The sequence below is a fragment of the Hyperolius riggenbachi genome, chromosome 5 (assembly GCF_040937935.1).
Source record: "Hyperolius riggenbachi isolate aHypRig1 chromosome 5, aHypRig1.pri, whole genome shotgun sequence".
NCBI classification, from domain to species: domain Eukaryota; kingdom Metazoa; phylum Chordata; class Amphibia; order Anura; family Hyperoliidae; genus Hyperolius; species Hyperolius riggenbachi.
The window spans coordinates 330,864,070-330,881,697 of record NC_090650.1 but is presented as its reverse complement, the minus strand read 5'-3'; the positions used below and the strand labels follow the sequence as shown (position 1 = coordinate 330,881,697).

Genomic DNA, 17,628 nt, shown 5'->3' with positions numbered 1-17,628 from the left:
AGATCACGGCCCTCACACCCCAGACTAGGAATACTGTATACCATCTGTGTTGTTCTCTTGCATAGTTCCAGGGTGTGAGATCACGGACCTCACACCTCAGACTAGGCCTTGTTCTGATATCTGTTATGACCTGTAGCTTTCCTGACTATTCTTCTGATCTCTGATTTTGTACTTTGCATATCTGATACTCTGTTGCCGACCCGGCCTGTCTGACCTTCTGGCTGTCACCCTTCGCAGGGTGTCCAGCCTTTCCGCAGGGGTCCCCTGCTCTTCAGAGGGGACACTGCTCCTTATCAGTCAGGGACTCCCACTCCAGGTGTCCTTGACTGCAGTAGAGTCTTCTCTACTTATTGGACCACCTGCTACCCCGGTGGTCCAAAGGTTACTGTTGCACCAAATCACTTACACACCCAGGTGTCTAGAGGTTAGACATATTTGATTATTGACGATTCTGCAGATCCCCATATAATCAGGTATATCTGTATTCTTGGGGATACTGCAGATCGCCAAGAATCAGATTCTCTCTCTGGTTGCTGACACCAATCGTTACAACTTCTATGAGAAATCAATCACAAAAACGATAGAAAATCAGATCGGACATGTCGGAAATTATCTATCGAACCATGTATCTGCCAAAAAATGTCATGGTGTATTCCCTGCATAAGGTTTTTACAAAAATGATTGGAAGTTTGATAAAAAATCTTGTGAACTTGCCAGTGAAAACTTCCCTCATCCCTATTTGTGAGTTGTGATATGGTGCATTATCCTGCTGGAAGGAGCCATCGGAAGACTGGTGCATTGTGGCCATAAAGTGATGGACATGGTCAGCAACAATACTTAGGTAAGCTGTGGTGTTTAAATAATGTTCAGCTGGTACTGAAGGACCCAATGTGTGCCAAGAAAACGTCCCCTATCATTACTTCAGACCAAAGTTTTTCCGATCTTGTATTGACGAATTGCGGCGAGCCTATGCAAATTGTAAATTATAGTTTCCTGTTTTTCACTGGCAGGGTTGGAAACCGGTGTAGTCTTCTACTGCTGTAGCTCATCTATGTTAAGGTTCAACAAGTGTGTTTAGAGATGGTTTTCTGGATATTTCGATTGTAAAAACTGGTTATTTGACCTACTGTTGCTTTTTGATCTTCTCCAGACAGTCTGCACATTCTCCTCGGACCTATGACATCAACAAGTCATTTTCATCCTCACAACTGCTGTTCTCCTTTGCTAATGAGATACCATACTGTTAGAGTTCTCAAATATAGATATAAGTCTCCCATACCTAGAGCGGAGGGCATTATTGCTTCAACATTGCTTCAATACTCTAATTACTGTCCTGGATCTTCATTGTTACTAAATGTGAATAAGGGACTTAGACATTATTCACAAAATTTTTGCATCTAATGCAGCCATTCCAGAGAAATTGCTTTTTGAGAATCTTTTCAGAAGACAGTCAGCCGTCAGAGAAGTGGGTGTTCCCCAGTTAGTGACCAAATCTCCTCAGCAGAAAGCCATCACCTGACTCTGCTCACCTCCTCCATTTGCAGCTGAGAGAAAACCCCATTTGTAGCCAGCTCTGCAGCTACAGCTCTACACAGTATTTTTCATTTGATCTCCACTAACTTCTAGCAAGATAATGTACAAGATTACATGTAAAAAAGGTGCTGAGAATAGCCGCTAGTAGAATGTTGGTAAATTACTGATCTTCTGTTCATTGGCTAATTCCGATAGTAAAATATTGTTAAAAATATAAGGGTAAAAATTACAAATATTCTTCTATTGCCTATCCTCTTCTCATCCGAGCTCTCTCTCTACCGATGCCTATTACTAACCAACCACTCTCCCCAGGGCCGGATTTACAACTCAGGAGCCTGTAGGCACAGGCGTTCTGGCACCCTAAGCTCCGCCCCTGAACACAGGCCACACCCCCAAGTAAAAATATTCTGAACTCTAATCCTTGCATCATGTCACTAACAATGTTTAAAATTTTACACTCTAATCATTGTGTCATGTCACTAAAGATGATTAGAGTGTAAGATCTACTGTTTAGGATCTTAGATGATTAGAGTATCAGCTAGTGACATGATGCAGGGATTCAAATTCAAAATATTTTTTTAAGGATTGGTTTCCACTAGGAGCCACGGCCATATCCGAGTCGGCTCAGCTCCCATTGTGCTGCAAATACGCAGCCTGAATCATTAAGCCGTGCCATAGCAATAGGGTTTCAGGTGCATGCTGCAGCATGCTATCCAGATTCACATAGTTGTGCAATCTGGACGACAATGACATTAAGAAGATAGACAGCGTTTCACCGCCCCTATCTCCTGCGGGGAAACGCTGCAGATTTGTGCCGAATTTGGCACCAATGGAAATGGGCCCTTATGGTGTAAGCACTTGAGATCAGCGAGGTCAGGCAGGAAGAGAGGAAAGAGCAGTGAAGTAGGAGGAGCACGGAGCAGTGAAGTTGAGGACGAGGAGAACAGAGCAGTGAAGTTGAGGACGAGGAGAACAGAGCAGAGAAGCTGGTGGATGAGGAGCACAGAACAGTGAAGCTGAAGGATGAGGCGGACAGAGAAGTAAATGATGAGGAGGACAGATCAGTGAAAGATGAGGAGGACAGATCAGTGAAAGATGAGGAGGACAGATCAGTGAAAGATAAGGAGGACAGAGCAGTGAAGCTGGCGGATGAGGAGGACAGTAGCTGGCAGATGAGGAGGACAGAGAAGTGAAGGATAAGGAGGACAGAGAAGTGAAGGATAAGGAGGACAGAGAAGTGAAGGATAAGGAGGACAGAGAAGTGAAGGATGAGGAGGACAGAGAAGTGAAGGATGAGGAGGACAGAGAAGTGAAGCTTGTGGATGAGGAGGACAAAGAAGTGAAGGATGAGGAGGACGGGTCTGTGAAAGATGAGGAGGACAGAGCAGTGAAGCTGGTGGATGAGGAGCTCAGAGAAGTGAAGGATGAGGAGGACAGATCAGTGAAAGATGAAGAGGACAGAGCAGTGAAGCTGACGGATGAAGAGGAGAGAGCAATGAAGCAGGAAGATGAGGAGGCCAGAGCAATGAAGCAGGAGGATGAAGAGGGCAGAACAGTGAAGGAGGATGAGGAGGACAGAGCAGTGAAGCAAGAGGATGAGGAAGACAGAACAGTGTAGCAGGAGGACAGAGCAGTGAAGGATGATGATGATGATGAGGAAAGAAAGGTGAATCAGGAGGATGAAGGAAATGAGGAGGAAAGAGCAGTGAAGGATGAGGTGCGATGGGAATGAAGGACAGAGCAGCGAAGTAGGACAATGAGCAGGGATCACCTTGAAGTTGTGGCTGTGAGGGTTGTAATCCGACATCCAGAGGGAAAGCAGTAGTTTAGCCAGCTGTTTGGTGACCTCTCTGTTAGGAATGCGGCTGGGCTAGGGGCTGCCCCCCTCCTTGCACTGATTGAGGCAGGGAACACACTTGACTGTTTTCGTACGCGTTTTCTGCACAGAAAAACTGAGAACCCATGTTAATCAATGGGCTAGTGCACACTTACTGTGTTGTTCGCACGCAGAAAAAAAACTGACATTTTGCATCATGACTCTGCACATTTTGGCAGTTTCCTCTATCATTTACATCAGCTGCTGTGAAAAAACGCGCACGTTTTCCTGCATGGAAACACACTTGGTGTGCAGAAAAAGTATGCAGAAAAACGCGCGCGGAAAACTGAAAGTCAAGTGTGTTCCCTGCCTGAAGATCTCTGCTGCGAACACGTCTGGTCACTCCAGCAGCACGTGCAGCCGGGCCAGCGTGTATCAAGCTGTCTGCCGGTGTTAATGTTTCTCTTCTGGCTGGGGCTGTGAGGAGTGCTTCCCTGCAAACATGGAGGTAACGGAGGACAAGTCCAGTTTCCATCACTGTAGGGGGCAAGCCTGTCGGCAGGGGGGCGCTTGGCTTTGTCCTGGGCTGGTGTCTAGGCGGCCTTCTGCTTGCTGCAATAGAATAGCAGCTGGAAGCTGCTAATGAATCTCCCGCACCGCCAGAACAGCTAACTACTTCCTGGTCTTCTTTTCCTCCTTCCGCCCCGGCATCTCTAAACAGCGCACATCCGAGGGGGGTGGCAGCAGAAGCTGAGCGGCGGCTTATTACAGGGAAGGGAGAAAAGCGGGAGAGGAGGAGAGAGTTGTTTGAAGCGGGGAGTGAGCCGCCTGTCCCGCATAAGGCGCCTGTAGGCACGTGCCTAGTGTGCCTTATGGTAAATCCGGCCCTGACTCTCCCTCAAAGTAGTATCCGGTGAGGATTACCACTCAACCAAATCCTATTCTCACACTAACTCTCCCTCTACCAACACTAACCTAGCCCCTGTGCTCAGCTGATATATTTTTTACGCCTACTACAGATATCTATTAGTATTAGGCATTGCAGTTCAGAAAACCCCCTGGGCCCTCGTCACTGCCATAGCTGCAATTATCATTGTGGTCTACGTAGCATCCATTTTGCCAAAGCGCCGCCAGTGCCTAAATTGTCTGCCTTAGAAGTACAAACCAAAGCAATAGGTATTCTTTTGAACCCTACTGGTACTAGTAACTGTTGCTAATTTGGTTCCTGTGCTGTTCACAACACTGATAAATGTTGTGTTTTGATTTTTTTTCTTTTACAGCTTTTATTGTCCAAAATGTATTAAAATATTTTAAAACAAAAATCAAGAGCCTGAACTAGGCTTTAATATCCCCAGTATGTTGCTTCAGGTACATTCACTGAATGCTACATTCTTTGCAGATTTTCTTTGCAGATTCTATGCCTTTCAACTTAGTGAAACGAGAAGGAGGGACACTGATTATTATAAGAACATATGGTTAAATGTCATTCCAGTCACACCATACCAAACCTCCAGTCAAAGCCTTACCACACCTCTCGAAATGTTCCACCCCACCATCCGTCATGGCCATCACACCTGTCATACCTCATCCAACCTCTCGTCCAGCACTACTACACTTACAATCACACCTCCCACATATTCAGTCATGCCACGACACCTTTAGTCATGCCTGTGTTTGCTTCATGTTCAGCCCCACAGCCAGTCCCACTCACCACACCTTCAACCAATTCCCTGCCTTCCATCTAACCTCACCAATCTTGCAGTCACGGCTGCACCACACCTTCGGTAATGCAGGTTACTAAGAATTAATGAGTAAAAGTCAGATTTTTATTTTTTCAATTACACTGGTGTTTTACACAATATTTCAGAATTTAGACAAAATTCAACACAATATCAAAATTTTTAGATGTATTTATTCACTTTTGCACATCAGATAAAGAGAAACAATTTAGGAAAGAGGGACAGAAAGAGCTAGTTCTGAGAAAGGGACATTTGAGAAGCATGATCTGAAAGAAGGGGCTTTATTCACTAAAGCGTACTAACACTTATCACGACAGTGATAGGCCACTATGCACTTGATATCATGCGCGTAAAGGTTTGCGCGCATAAAGGTATGACTTGAATGACTTCGCGCGAACAGCGTTACACTTCGCTCGCAAAGTATCATTATCACGTGAAGTCACTGCAGATCACGCGAACGGTATGTAGATAATGAATTATTACTGTATACAGTAAAATTACGCAATGTGCGTTAAACTTTGCTTGCGCGTATTACATTAACTCACATGTTAATGTAAGCACTATTGCTGATTTCATTGCAAAACTGTATCTTTTGATTGCGTGACGCGCCATTGCTTTCAATGGCATTCCGCACTTAGCGCGTGAAGCGTAACGCCGTTCGCGTGATAAAACTTTACTGAATCTGTTCGCGCGCATAATGCTTGGCAAAGCCTTAGTGAATCAAAACCACAAAAACCTAGAAGGTGGCGCTTCTTACAACTAGCAAATAAAACATTAATAGTCCAATGGGATAATTCCACTTCTGCCAAGGAATCTTGTAATTCACAACCTTTAATCTTGCTATCACCTTCACCAGCACCCAGGTGAACAGACACTCACCAGACAAAAAGACCCTCAATTAGGTCTATCTGCGCCTTGGGACACTTCGGGCCGTCCCCCACCGCACCGAACTGATGTTGCTGCCACTGATGTACCAGACACTCCTTATCCTTGCAGTATGGTTTCCAAACTCCCATATGGTTTTTCCTCAAAGAAAATGCCTCACATAGCATAAAACCAACGACATTTATTTGTAAAAGCATAAAAATACACTCACAGTGTTGTTTCTTTTGGATCAGCACAGAGTAATTTCTATACGGGCTCTCCCCCGTTTTGTTGGGCCCCGGCTGGCACCTGTAGTCCCTCTACTGTGATTGGAATGGGGTGCACCTCCACTTCCCACACAGTTCCGGACGCCGCTCGGGGATTCCACGTGTGTAGCTCTGCTTGTTTCCGTGTCTCACCCCGCCTTACATGTTTCGTCATAAATGACTCATCAGAAGCTGGGGGACACAGTTTCGCACAGAGCTATATACATACCCAATGTTCCCACCCCCCTAATTGTCCATCCCCTCCTCGGCCGTGTCGCTCGCCGTGACGTACTGCACTGGCAAAGTTTTGCCAGTACTGTGGCGCTTCCTGCGTGCTTAGAGCATGCGCCGGTCTCACTCCACCTTCCTCAGCGGCTGAAGTGATGCCGCATCTGCGCATTTACATGCGTTCCATCTACCCCCTATGCCTCACGCATGCGCCGGTGGTCCGCTCACCTCAGCGCCGTTATTGAAGTCGCTTCTGCGCACTTTCGTGCATTCCACCTGCCCCTAGCTTGCAGCCAACGCTACGGTGGCCGAATATCTCCACCCAGGCTAGATAACTATCCCTCCTGCGTGTTACCCATGTAGCGGGCTATGGGTGGAATTGCGCTGTGGGGCCAAAGTGGGGATGCACCTCAAAGAAGTTACTAATAAAATGAAAAGGTTTGATAAATTTAATATTTAATAAAGAGCACTTTCCTAATTATACATATTTAAAGCAGGGCCCAATGTCAACTCGGGAAACTCCGTTTACAGAGGTGATGTAACATCTATAACCATATAGTCAAATCCCTCCTACATCCACCCATATCAGCACAAGTACAGAGTATAATAATTCTACAATCACAGCTGCCCATCTGACCCTATAGGGTAGCATCTTACTGTTCCCCTAAAAAGCATATTATATCAACATCAATATTCAAACCTCCTGGTGCCAGTGTACCAAGGTTGAATATCCACTTCGTTTCTTCCTGTGATAGGGCTCGCAGTTTGTTACACCCCCTCCAGTTTGGGGTCAGTTTGAATATACCACAAAAAGACAACAATTTAGTGTCACATGAGTGGGTTTCCCCAAAATGTGCCGAGAGGCTATGATTTAAAAAGCCCTTTTTCACATTGCGTTTATGTTCCCCCATCCGCTCCTTTAAGGTGCGTGTGGTACGGCCCACATATTGCCATCCGCAGGGGCACCATGCTAAATAGACCACATAGTGGTCATTACATGTAATGAACTGCCTGATCCTAAATGTTTTTCCATTGGCAAAAGACACAAAGCTGTTTGTTTTCTTAGGGGTACATTCTTTACAAGCCACACATGTTCTGCATGGAGTGAACCCTGGTTTTTGCCACTCTCGGGGGACAAGGCTATTTTTAGGTGGCTCCACACAACTTGGGACTATCATATTTCTAAGGTTTTCTGCCCTTCTGTATATAAACCTGGGTTTTTCAGGAATGATACTTCTTAATGTTGGATCTGTTTTCAATACTCCCCAGGGCCTATATATAATATTCTGGAGAGTCCTATACTGATCATTATATTCCGTAACAAATGCACATTCATATGTTTTATCATTACCTCCCCTATTCTTATACTGATGGACTAGGTCTGCTCTGTTCCTATCTCTAACCCCGGCTATCTCCCTCTCTAGTTCTTCCTCCTCATATCCCTTTTCCAAAAATCTTTTCTTGAGTACTAGAGCCTGGGAATCGTAGTCCCTTACGTCCGTGCAGTTTCTGCGTATACGCAGAAACTGCCCCTTAGGGATGTTCTTTTTCCATAGGGGATGGTGGCAGCTGCTGGTAGGGATGTACCCATTCCTATCTGTGGGCTTGAAATAAGTGATAGTGTACAGCTTATTGTTTTTAACAATAAGTTCCAAATCCAAAAATTGGATTTTTTCTGTACTACTAGTGGCCGTCAGTGAGATACCCAGGTTGTTGTCATTTAGTGAATCCAAAAAACTTTTTAAAGGGCTCTCCCCTCCCCTCCAAACAAAAAACAAATCATCAATAAATCTGTACCAGATTTTTATATCTGGATTCTGTACCACTCCCTCTTCCCACTTTCCCATAAACAGGTTAGCCACACTAGGTGCATGACTAGCCCCCATGGCGCAGCCTTTGTGCTGAGTGTAAAAATCCCCATTATGCCAAAAATAATTTGATTTGAGAGCAAAGCCCAAAAGCTTAATAAGATAGCATATTTGCTCATCCTTAAAGCTTCCATCTTTCCTCATGTAATATTCCACTGCCTCCTTTCCTCTCTCATGTCCTATATTCGTATACAGCGAGGCTACATCAGCCGTCACCAAGATGTCCCCCTCCTCCATCTCTATCCCCTCAATGGTACGTAATAAGTGGGTGGTATCTTTTAAAACATTAGGGAGGCCCATCACCAGTGGTTGCAAGAAAAAATCAAGGTATTGGCCCAATCTGTGGGTGACCGACCCTATCCCGCTGATGATGGGCCTGCCCGGAGGCTCCTCCAAATTCTTATGAATCTTGGGGACTTGATATATTATGGGCACCCGTGGTGTATTCGGGATGAGAAATCTAAACTCTGAATCTGTTATTAGCCCGGAGTCTAACCCTTCCTTGAGCACATGTCTAAGTTCTGCCATAAGTTTGGCTGTGGGGTTTCCTCCAAGTGGGCTATAAGTATCCCGGTCTCCAACCAATTTGTTCAGCTCCTTATTATACATTTCCTTGCTTAAAGTCACCACTCCTCCTCCCTTGTCAGCCGGTCGAACGACCAGGTCCTTTTCCTTCAACATATCATGTGCTATTTTCTGTTCATTACCACTTTTCATTACTGGAATTTGTTTCATATCATCAATCACCATGTTCTTAAACACATCAATGGCATTGTACCCACTGTCCTGGGGGAAAAAATTGGATTTGCTACGAAAATCGGTATGCTTATATCTGGAGGATTCCTGGCTGGACACATTTACATTGGTGCGGCCCGCAAAGTACTTTTTCAAATGCAACTGTCTTGTAAACTTATTTATATCCACATACGTTGAGAATTTGTCCAAACCCTTCCTTGGTGCGTATTTTAAACCCTTATCAAGTAATGATATTTCCCTCTGTTCCAACTCCGTGCCACTCAAATTGTATATCCCTGTCCCTATAGGTTTCTCCGCCTTTTTATTCCTCCCTCCTCCTCTTCCACTTCGTCTTGTCCTCTTTTTCCTGGGTATCTTCTGTAGCCCATTCCCCCTTCTGGCCATCCACCCCCCCTCCTCCAATCCCCCCTTCCCCCGTGTCCAAATCCCCCCCCTAAAAAAGGTTCATAAGTGCTGTGTTGTTGGATAGGATCATATCTATTGGAAATGGGGACATTATATTCTCCTCCATAGTCCCCATTAACTCTAGGACTATTAAAACCCCTACCTCTGTTCATTGGGGTACTTCTTGTGTGAATTCTCGGGGCTCCTCTCCCCTCCCTTCCACCCCTAACGTGTCTAGTATCATTCTCACCATATCCTATCCGGGTGTTCCTACCCTCGTATACCCCTCCCCTTCCCTCATATGTCCCCCCCCCTCCCTCCTACCCCCACGTGAGGTGCCCTTGTCGCCAGATACTCACTTTCTCTAATTTCCTCACTGACCTGTTGTATCTCAGCCTGTCTCTTTTCCTCCTTTCTTTTGATTTGCCACTTATATACTTCCTTTTTTCTAGTTGCCTCTGCATCCCTCTGAAATTTTCTCTTTTTTTCATTCATTATTTCCCTCTCATTTTTGGCCATTACCTCACTGAGTCGCTGTGATTTCGTTTTATACTCCTCTGTACTGATAAATGGATCTAAATTTTTCTTTATGTTTTCTATCTCCTTGCCCAATCTGTCCAATCTCCTGTTTTTTCTTTTTAGAAGCACCTTAACCAACCCCTGGCCACATTTATTAAAATACTCCTCCCACTCCTTGTCATTCTCCTCGTTGTCCTCCCCATCATTGGCCATCATATCCCATCTTAATCGCTTTGGTATAATCCCTTCTTTATCATATTTGGTTAAAGTTGCCACTTCCCACCAAGTGTTTTGTTCCTTTGTCATCACATTTTGTAGTTTTTTAAATTCCTGATCCATGTTGCTAATTATTTCCCCATCTACTATAAATACTTCATCCAAGTTAATGAGTCGCCGTGCTCTTTGCTCAAATACATCCATGGTACTCATTTTTTAAAACAATGATATTTAAAAAACAGTAAAAATAACAGTAAAAATAATAATAAAATTGCTGCCCGATAAAGGAAAGGGAGCGCTGCTCCTTACAAGATCACACAAATATATAACCAAGGAGCTCAGCGCTACACCCCAAAATCTGCCTGTGATTTCCCACAATCCACCTTGAGGTCGGAGCTGCCCCTTCTAATCCAGTTCACAGTCACAAAAACCTAGAAGGTGGCGCTTCTTACAACTAGCAAATAAAACATTAATAGTCCAATGGGATAATTCCACTTCTGCCAAGGAATCTTGTAATTCACAACCTTTAATCTTGCTATCACCTTCACCAGCACCCAGGTGAACAGACACTCACCAGACAAAAAGACCCTCAATTAGGTCTATCTGCGCCTTGGGACAGATAGACCTAATTGAGGGTCTTTTTGTCTGGTGAGTGTCTGTTCACCTGGGTGCTGGTGAAGGTGATAGCAAGATTAAAGGTTGTGAATTACAAGATTCCTTGGCAGAAGTGGAATTATCCCATTGGACTATTAATGTTTTATTTGCTAGTTGTAAGAAGCGCCACCTTCTAGGTTTTTGTGACTGTGAACTGGATTAGAAGGGGCAGCTCCGACCTCAAGGTGGATTGTGGGAAATCACAGGCAGATTTTGGGGTGTAGCGCTGAGCTCCTTGGTTATATACCTTAGTAAATCAAGCCCAAGGTGTGAGCTGATGAATCCACCCTTGTATTTTACCAGGTCACAATGGAACCAGTAAGAACTGCTGTAAGAAGTGTAGTGAATATTGATGTGGTCCACATGTAGGCTCTGTTGTGGAAAATTAGTTCACAGTTGGCACCTCCATACCAGACATCAACTAACGAAAGACACCTATAACAAAACAGGGAAGAGTAAAATACAAGAACATTTAGATGGCACTGTTATGGCTTTTTTTTAACAATAAAAAAGTATTAGGAAAATAAAAAAGGTGCTTTCTCTAGTTATATCCATCACTGTATATTGTTAGGAGAAGAAGATCAAAGCTCCTGTTTAGGCGACTCCCTCCAAACATCGGCTCCCTAGGGTTATGGTCTTTCTCAACACATGGTCACCCATGACACTATCTGCTGTAGCACTGACCCCCATTTATTACAGTGAAAAAGGAAGGTTGTGCACAGAAAGGTGTACTGCATTGCAAAAACTAAAATGTAAAAGTAATATCATTTTTTTAATAAAGCTCCAAGATCTGTACCATCCAAAATCTTCTTTATTAAAAACTCATTAAAATCATCAAGGAAAGTCCATTAAAATGCAGTAAAAAGAGTTTCAATGTGTTTGTGGTGCTTTGAATAAGAACCTGTAGTTGGAAACAGCGTGCACCACCATGTCCCAGCACACTCTCTTGACTACATTTAATGGACTTTCTTTGATGCTTTTAATGAGTTGCTAATAAAGAAGATTTTAGACGGTGTGGATCGTGGAGCTTTACTGACGATTCCCTGTGACTCCAGAGGCTGACACTTGCACGTCAATATCTATTGTTGCAGTGACATTCGCTGACAGTCTGATATATACATTTTTTAAGTATTTTCTTACTTGCTGAGGGCTTGAAAAGGCATTTAATTTACTAGATGTGAAAATCTCTCCTGTGAGAAAACTCATAAAAAAAAGTCAATGGAATAGGGTCTTGTGTGCAATTGCCTTCAGATGAGATAATTTAAAGCAGTAGGATCAGCCATACTATTCCAGGAAAAAAACAACATATATAAGTAGATAAATACTTGATCTACTTACATAACACATGTATTGTACTGTCCACGTTTTGATTTCAGTGAATGTTATATAGTAAATGACGAGAATTCTGTTCCTGGTGGGGGCCATGTCTTTTGCCCACAGTTAAGGCTAACTCGTGATGTCATTTCTGCCCTTTACTTTTTTTCTTGTCTCCTCCAATTGCTGAGTCACCTCAGCCTTGCTTGTACACACAAGTGAGTATGGGATCAGGTTTCAGATAAGCAGCAGACAGGGAAATAAAGGGAAGAGAAGGAATATATTAGAGATAAAAAGAACCCCCAGCATGCAATTCTTTGGCACCCGACTACTAAAGAGCCAGTGCTCCTAAGGTATATGATAACTCCAAATCATAACAGCAGAAAAAGTTTTGAAAGTTTTGAATGCAGGATTAGCATCTTTATCACTTAATACACTCAGACCAGTTGCTGTTGAAATTTGATTTTTATGGTGACGATATCGCTTTAACTAAGCAACAACTTTCACTCATTGGCCTCGATTCACTGAAGGGTGCAAGCCAGTGAAAAGGCACTTAGGATGCGAAAACAGGCGCTTCTTGTGCTAACATGAGCGCAAGCATTTGCGCGTGAAAAGCTATTTTACACGTGAACGGTGAGACGTTTCGTGCGCAACGGTGCGACGTTTCGGGTGCACCAACTTAACATGTGATCAGTAACAGCTTTGGACGGGAAAACTACTTAGCACCCTAGTTTGCGTGTCCAAAGCTTTTAGGCGTGCTAACTATGTTAGTACCCTTTTGTGAATCAAGCTCCTTATGAGACTGGCCAATAAGAGCATAGAACTGTCTGCAGGACAGGTTTTCATTTCTTTTTTCCCCATCTTTAGTCAGCAATTAACTAGACACGGACACCACAATACTGAGCCTCCTTTTATGGACAAAATAAAAAAAAATTAGGCCTGGGACCCACTTGCAACTGTAAATCGCAATTGATCAGCTTTTTTGCTAGCGTTTTTGTAAAGCGATTTGAGCAGCGGTACCCAGTGGCGGCTCCAGCAATTTTTTTTAGGGGGTGCTATGCAGGTGCTGGATCCTCTCTAGGGGTGGCTTTGAAGGGTGCGTGTCTATGCACTGGAAAGTGGGCGTGTATAGGTAATAAAGTTGCCCCAGTATAGGTAGTATACTGTAGTTCCCCAGTGCAAGTAGTATAGCTGCCCCAGCATAGGTAGTATAGCTGCCCCAGTGTAGGTAATATAGCTGCCCCAGCATGGGTAGTACAGCTGCCCCAGCGTAGGTAGTCCCAGTGTATGTAGTACAGCTGCCCCAGCATAGGTAGTACAGCTGCCCCAGCATTGGTAGTGTTGATCGGATACCTCATTATCCTATTCGAGTTTGGTCGAATTCGGATAGTAAACTATCCGAATTCACTCGAAGTTTAATATTCGAGTTAATCGAATATCCGATTCGACCTCGGATATCCGACGTCACTATCCAATTCTGTATTTGAGTAAAATATTCGAGATGGCCTTAAATAGCTTTTAAAACTTGTATTGGAGGTCAATGATGCATGAAACCACCTTTTTTTATGAATAAAAACATCAAGTGATTATGTGGTGATGCAGTAGTAATAAAAAAGGTATCAAAAATAGTAAATTAACTTCATGAAAAGTGTTTGCATGAGAAGGTGTGTCCAAAATGGTTGTAAGTTGGAATTCTTCTTCTCCTTCTCCTTCTTCTCCTTCTTTATATTATGTGTCTTGGTTTTCCTTTCTTTTGTAATTTTTTTTTTTACTTCATTTGTGGAAATATTTTATTTTAATAACACCATAGTTATATTTGTGTTGATGGCATAATAGGTACTAGTGGCACATTGCAAGCCACAGCGCCTTTTTCTGTGTACCCTGGCGGTGGTAAAACACAGACATCAGTAGGAGGAGGAAGTAGTTGCAGCTATTGTAGTGTGGCAATAGCTGGTAGGAGAGTGGGTGGCAGCAGAAAGTAGTTCTTCTGTTCTCCCTGGAAGTGGTACTAGCAGCACACAGACAGCAGAAGCTCAATGCAGCTACAGGAGGAGGAGTAGTGTTTGTCAGGCAGTGTGATGTGACGTGACTGACATAATAGGCCCTAGTTCCTAGCGGTGGTTCCAGGGCCGTAAATGAACAGCATGAGGTTCCAGACAGCGGTCGTGAAGCCCACATTGTGTCCAATACACAATTGGGACAGCACAGTTTTCAACCTGGACACCTCTAAATTAATTACAATTTTTTTTTCAAAATAATGCAGCTATTGTTGAGCGTAATAGCTGGTGGTGCATGGGCAGCAGCACCTTGTAATGTGTTCCCTGGCAGTGAAGACACACAGACAGCAGGAGGAAATATAACAGCAGGCAGCGTGAGGAGGATAAGTGTGTGGCAGACTGGCATTTGGCAGCAGGCAGGAGGGCAGGCAGCGAGACATAGTAGGCCCTGGGTCCTAGCGGTGGTTCCAGGGCCGCAAATGAACAGCATGAGGTTCCAGACAGCGGTCGTGAAGCCCACATTGTGTCCAATACACAATTCGGACAGCACAGTTTTCAACCCGGACACCTCTAAATTTTTTTTTTTTAAATAATGCAGCTATTGTTGAGCGTAATAGCTGGTGGCGCATGGGCAGCAGCACCTTGTAATGTGTTCCCTGGCAGTGGAGACACAGACAGCAGGATGAAATACAACAGCAGCAGCAGCAGCAGGTGTATGTGTGTGTGCCAGTCGTCACTTCATGTCCCCCTCTCGCCAACAACAGGGGCCATGAATTCGCCTTCCACCCAAGCCTGGTTCATTTTGAGAAACGTCAGTCTGTCCACAGACTTGTGAGACAGACGAGATCGCTTCTCAGTGATGACTCCACCGGCTGCACTGTAGCAACGCTCTGACAGTACGCTGGAAGGGGGGCAGGAGAGCACTTCCAGAGTGTACTGCGCAAGCTTGCTCCAGATCGGCAGGTGCTTGACCCAATACTCCATGGGATCAACAGGGGCCACGCTGTCAAGCCCGCTGAAGGACCCCATGTAGTCAGCCACCATGCGGGTCAAGCGCTGCCTGTGACTGGAGAAGGATGCTGCTGCAGGCACCTCCTCTCTAGTCCTTGGCAGCTCTACACTCATGTAGAGCTCTTGGGTCAGAGACAGCAGGTCTGTGGTGCGCGTGCGCTTGCTGCTGGTGGATGCAGGCACCTGCTGCTGCCTCTGTGCTGGCTGGACAGTGGGGGTGGATGTCTGAGGGAAGGCTTCCTCCAAGCGCTCAACAAGGGACAGCTGCAAATCCCCCATTTGTTGCGCATGGTCTCCTCCTGCACCCAGTCTCTGTCCTTCACCCTGTCATCCTCCCCCTCCGCAAACATGTCCTGCTGGGATCCGCCAAACTCCCCTTCTGCATGCATGGGCGGATGGACAGTCACCACTGTCTGACTGTCCAAAGCATCATCCCCCAAAGTGCCCATCAGCATTCCTTCCTCCTCCAATTCTGCCGCAACAGCACTCTATAACCCCACTGTGCTTGGGGATAAGAAGGTGCTGAGTGACAGGGTGCTGGTGTCACCCGCTGGGGCTGGAGAACTGCACTCCTCCTCCTCCCCAGGCAGTGCTGGACGGCTGCTGCGGCTCTTGCGAACAGGAGTGGTGGCGGGGGTGGAGGACTCGGTTCCAGAGCTAATGGTGGCCTGCTCATCCACCATCAGTTCCACCACAGCGTCTGCGTCCTTCTCCTCAATAGGACGGCTACGACCTGGTGGTGGGAGGAACATCTGCGCCACACGCTGCTGCTGCTGTGTCTCTGCAGCGTGACTCCCAGCAGTTGGGCGGCCAAGGCGTCCACGGCCAGTGGCTAATGGCGGAATAGCCACTGGTGCAGACGCAGAACTGCGCATGGTGGCGCGGCTGCCACGCCCACGACCTCCTCTCTTGGTGATGCCCTTGCTGCCCCTGCCCAAACCGTGGCTGCCAGTGCCAGACATCGTATATTTTTAATATTATACAAATGAAAAACAAAAAACTTATGTATGTAAAGGCAGGTGGGACAAGTGGGGTACTTTAATGGGGTGGGACTGGTGGTGGTGGGTGTGTGAGGTGACGGACAGGTGTTGTACTCTACAGCAGAGATCGGTGTAGCGCTAACGAGAGAGTGCGCAGTGCGCACACAAAGACCCTAGCTGACGCTGACTGACGGTGTCCCTATACACAGACTACACAGTATAGTCAGCTAATACACAATAGAAGTAATATAAACAATAGGACGGTTGTAGCACTAACGAGAGGGTGCGGACAGCGCAGAGGTGCACTGCGCACACAAAGACCCTAGGTAACGTGGTGTCGGACGGTTCCCTTTACACAGACTAGAGTACACTACAGTACTACTAACTAAACAATATAAGAATCTAGCTAAATAATACAACAGGTGTGACTAGATTACAGAGAGCAGATACAGCAGGACAGGTATAGCAGTAAAGCTGGGCCTTGCTAACTACAAAATACTATAGTACAATAATCTATCTAACACAGAAGTAGTAGTACAGGAGTAGAGTAGGACAGGTGAGAGCACAGGTAAGGTAGAGACTAGAGCACAGAGCAGGGCAGGCTGCCTTGCCTAGGCACAGGGCCTAGCTGCTGGCTGCAGGCCTGCAGCAGCACCAGTGACAGTCTCCCTCCCTAGTCCCTAATCACACAACCTAAACTGCCTAAAATACAATCTATCTACAATACAAAGCAATACAGTTGAATATCAAGTGTTGGAGTGTAAAAACGCTAGGTTTAGAACAATAGAAATGCACTTGCACACAGACAAAAAGCACTGGAGCAGTCTCTCAGTACTATCAGTCAGTAAGTCGCAAGCAGGACGAGTGAGGCAAGATGGCGTCCGGTATTTATAGAGGGGGGCTTGGCCAGGCTCCCCCTCTGTGATTGGCTGCAGTCAGAGGGCTGTCAGAGGGCTGGGAGCCCTCTGATTCGCTTGTGAGGACTCGAGGTGACGTCTGCCGTGACGCTATCCGAGCTCGTGACGCTATCCGAGCTCGGATAGCTATGGGATATCTCCGGATAGCTGCTTGCTATCCGAGTGCGCTCGGATAGCACAGCCCGGATAGCTAATACTATTCGAGCTCGGTATTCGAGCTCGAATAGTGAAAAAAGAGCTAGGATATCTGAGTAACTCGGATATCCTAGCTCAGATGAGCATCACTGGGTAGTACAGCTGCACCAGCATAGGTAGTACAGCTGACCCAGTGTAGGTAGCACAGCTGCCCCAGCGTAGGTAGTACAGCTGTCCCAGTGTAGGTAGTACAGCTGCCCCAGTGTAGGTAGTCCCAGTGTAGGTAGTACTGCTGCCCCAGTGTAGTTAATCCCAGTGTAGGTAGTACAGCTGCCCCAGTGTAGGTAGCACAGCTGCTCCAGTGTAGGTAGCACAGCTGCCCCAGCATAGGTAGTACGCTGCCCCAGCATAGGTAGTACAGCTGCCCCAGT

General features: G+C 45.6%; 1 protein-coding gene across 1 annotated transcript in view; it reads right to left on the bottom strand.

Annotated features, from left to right (window-relative positions):
• Positions 1–11,135: 11,135 nt before the first annotated feature.
• The window catches only part of LOC137517717 (meprin A subunit beta-like), a 67,934-nt gene continuing 61,441 nt past the window's right edge, over positions 11,136–17,628 (bottom strand). Inside the window, exon 12 of the mRNA XM_068234735.1 lies at positions 11,136–11,278. Coding sequence (XP_068090836.1) covers positions 11,140–11,278 — 139 coding nt within the window. The 3' untranslated portion in view covers positions 11,136–11,139. The remainder of the gene's footprint in view (positions 11,279–17,628) is intronic.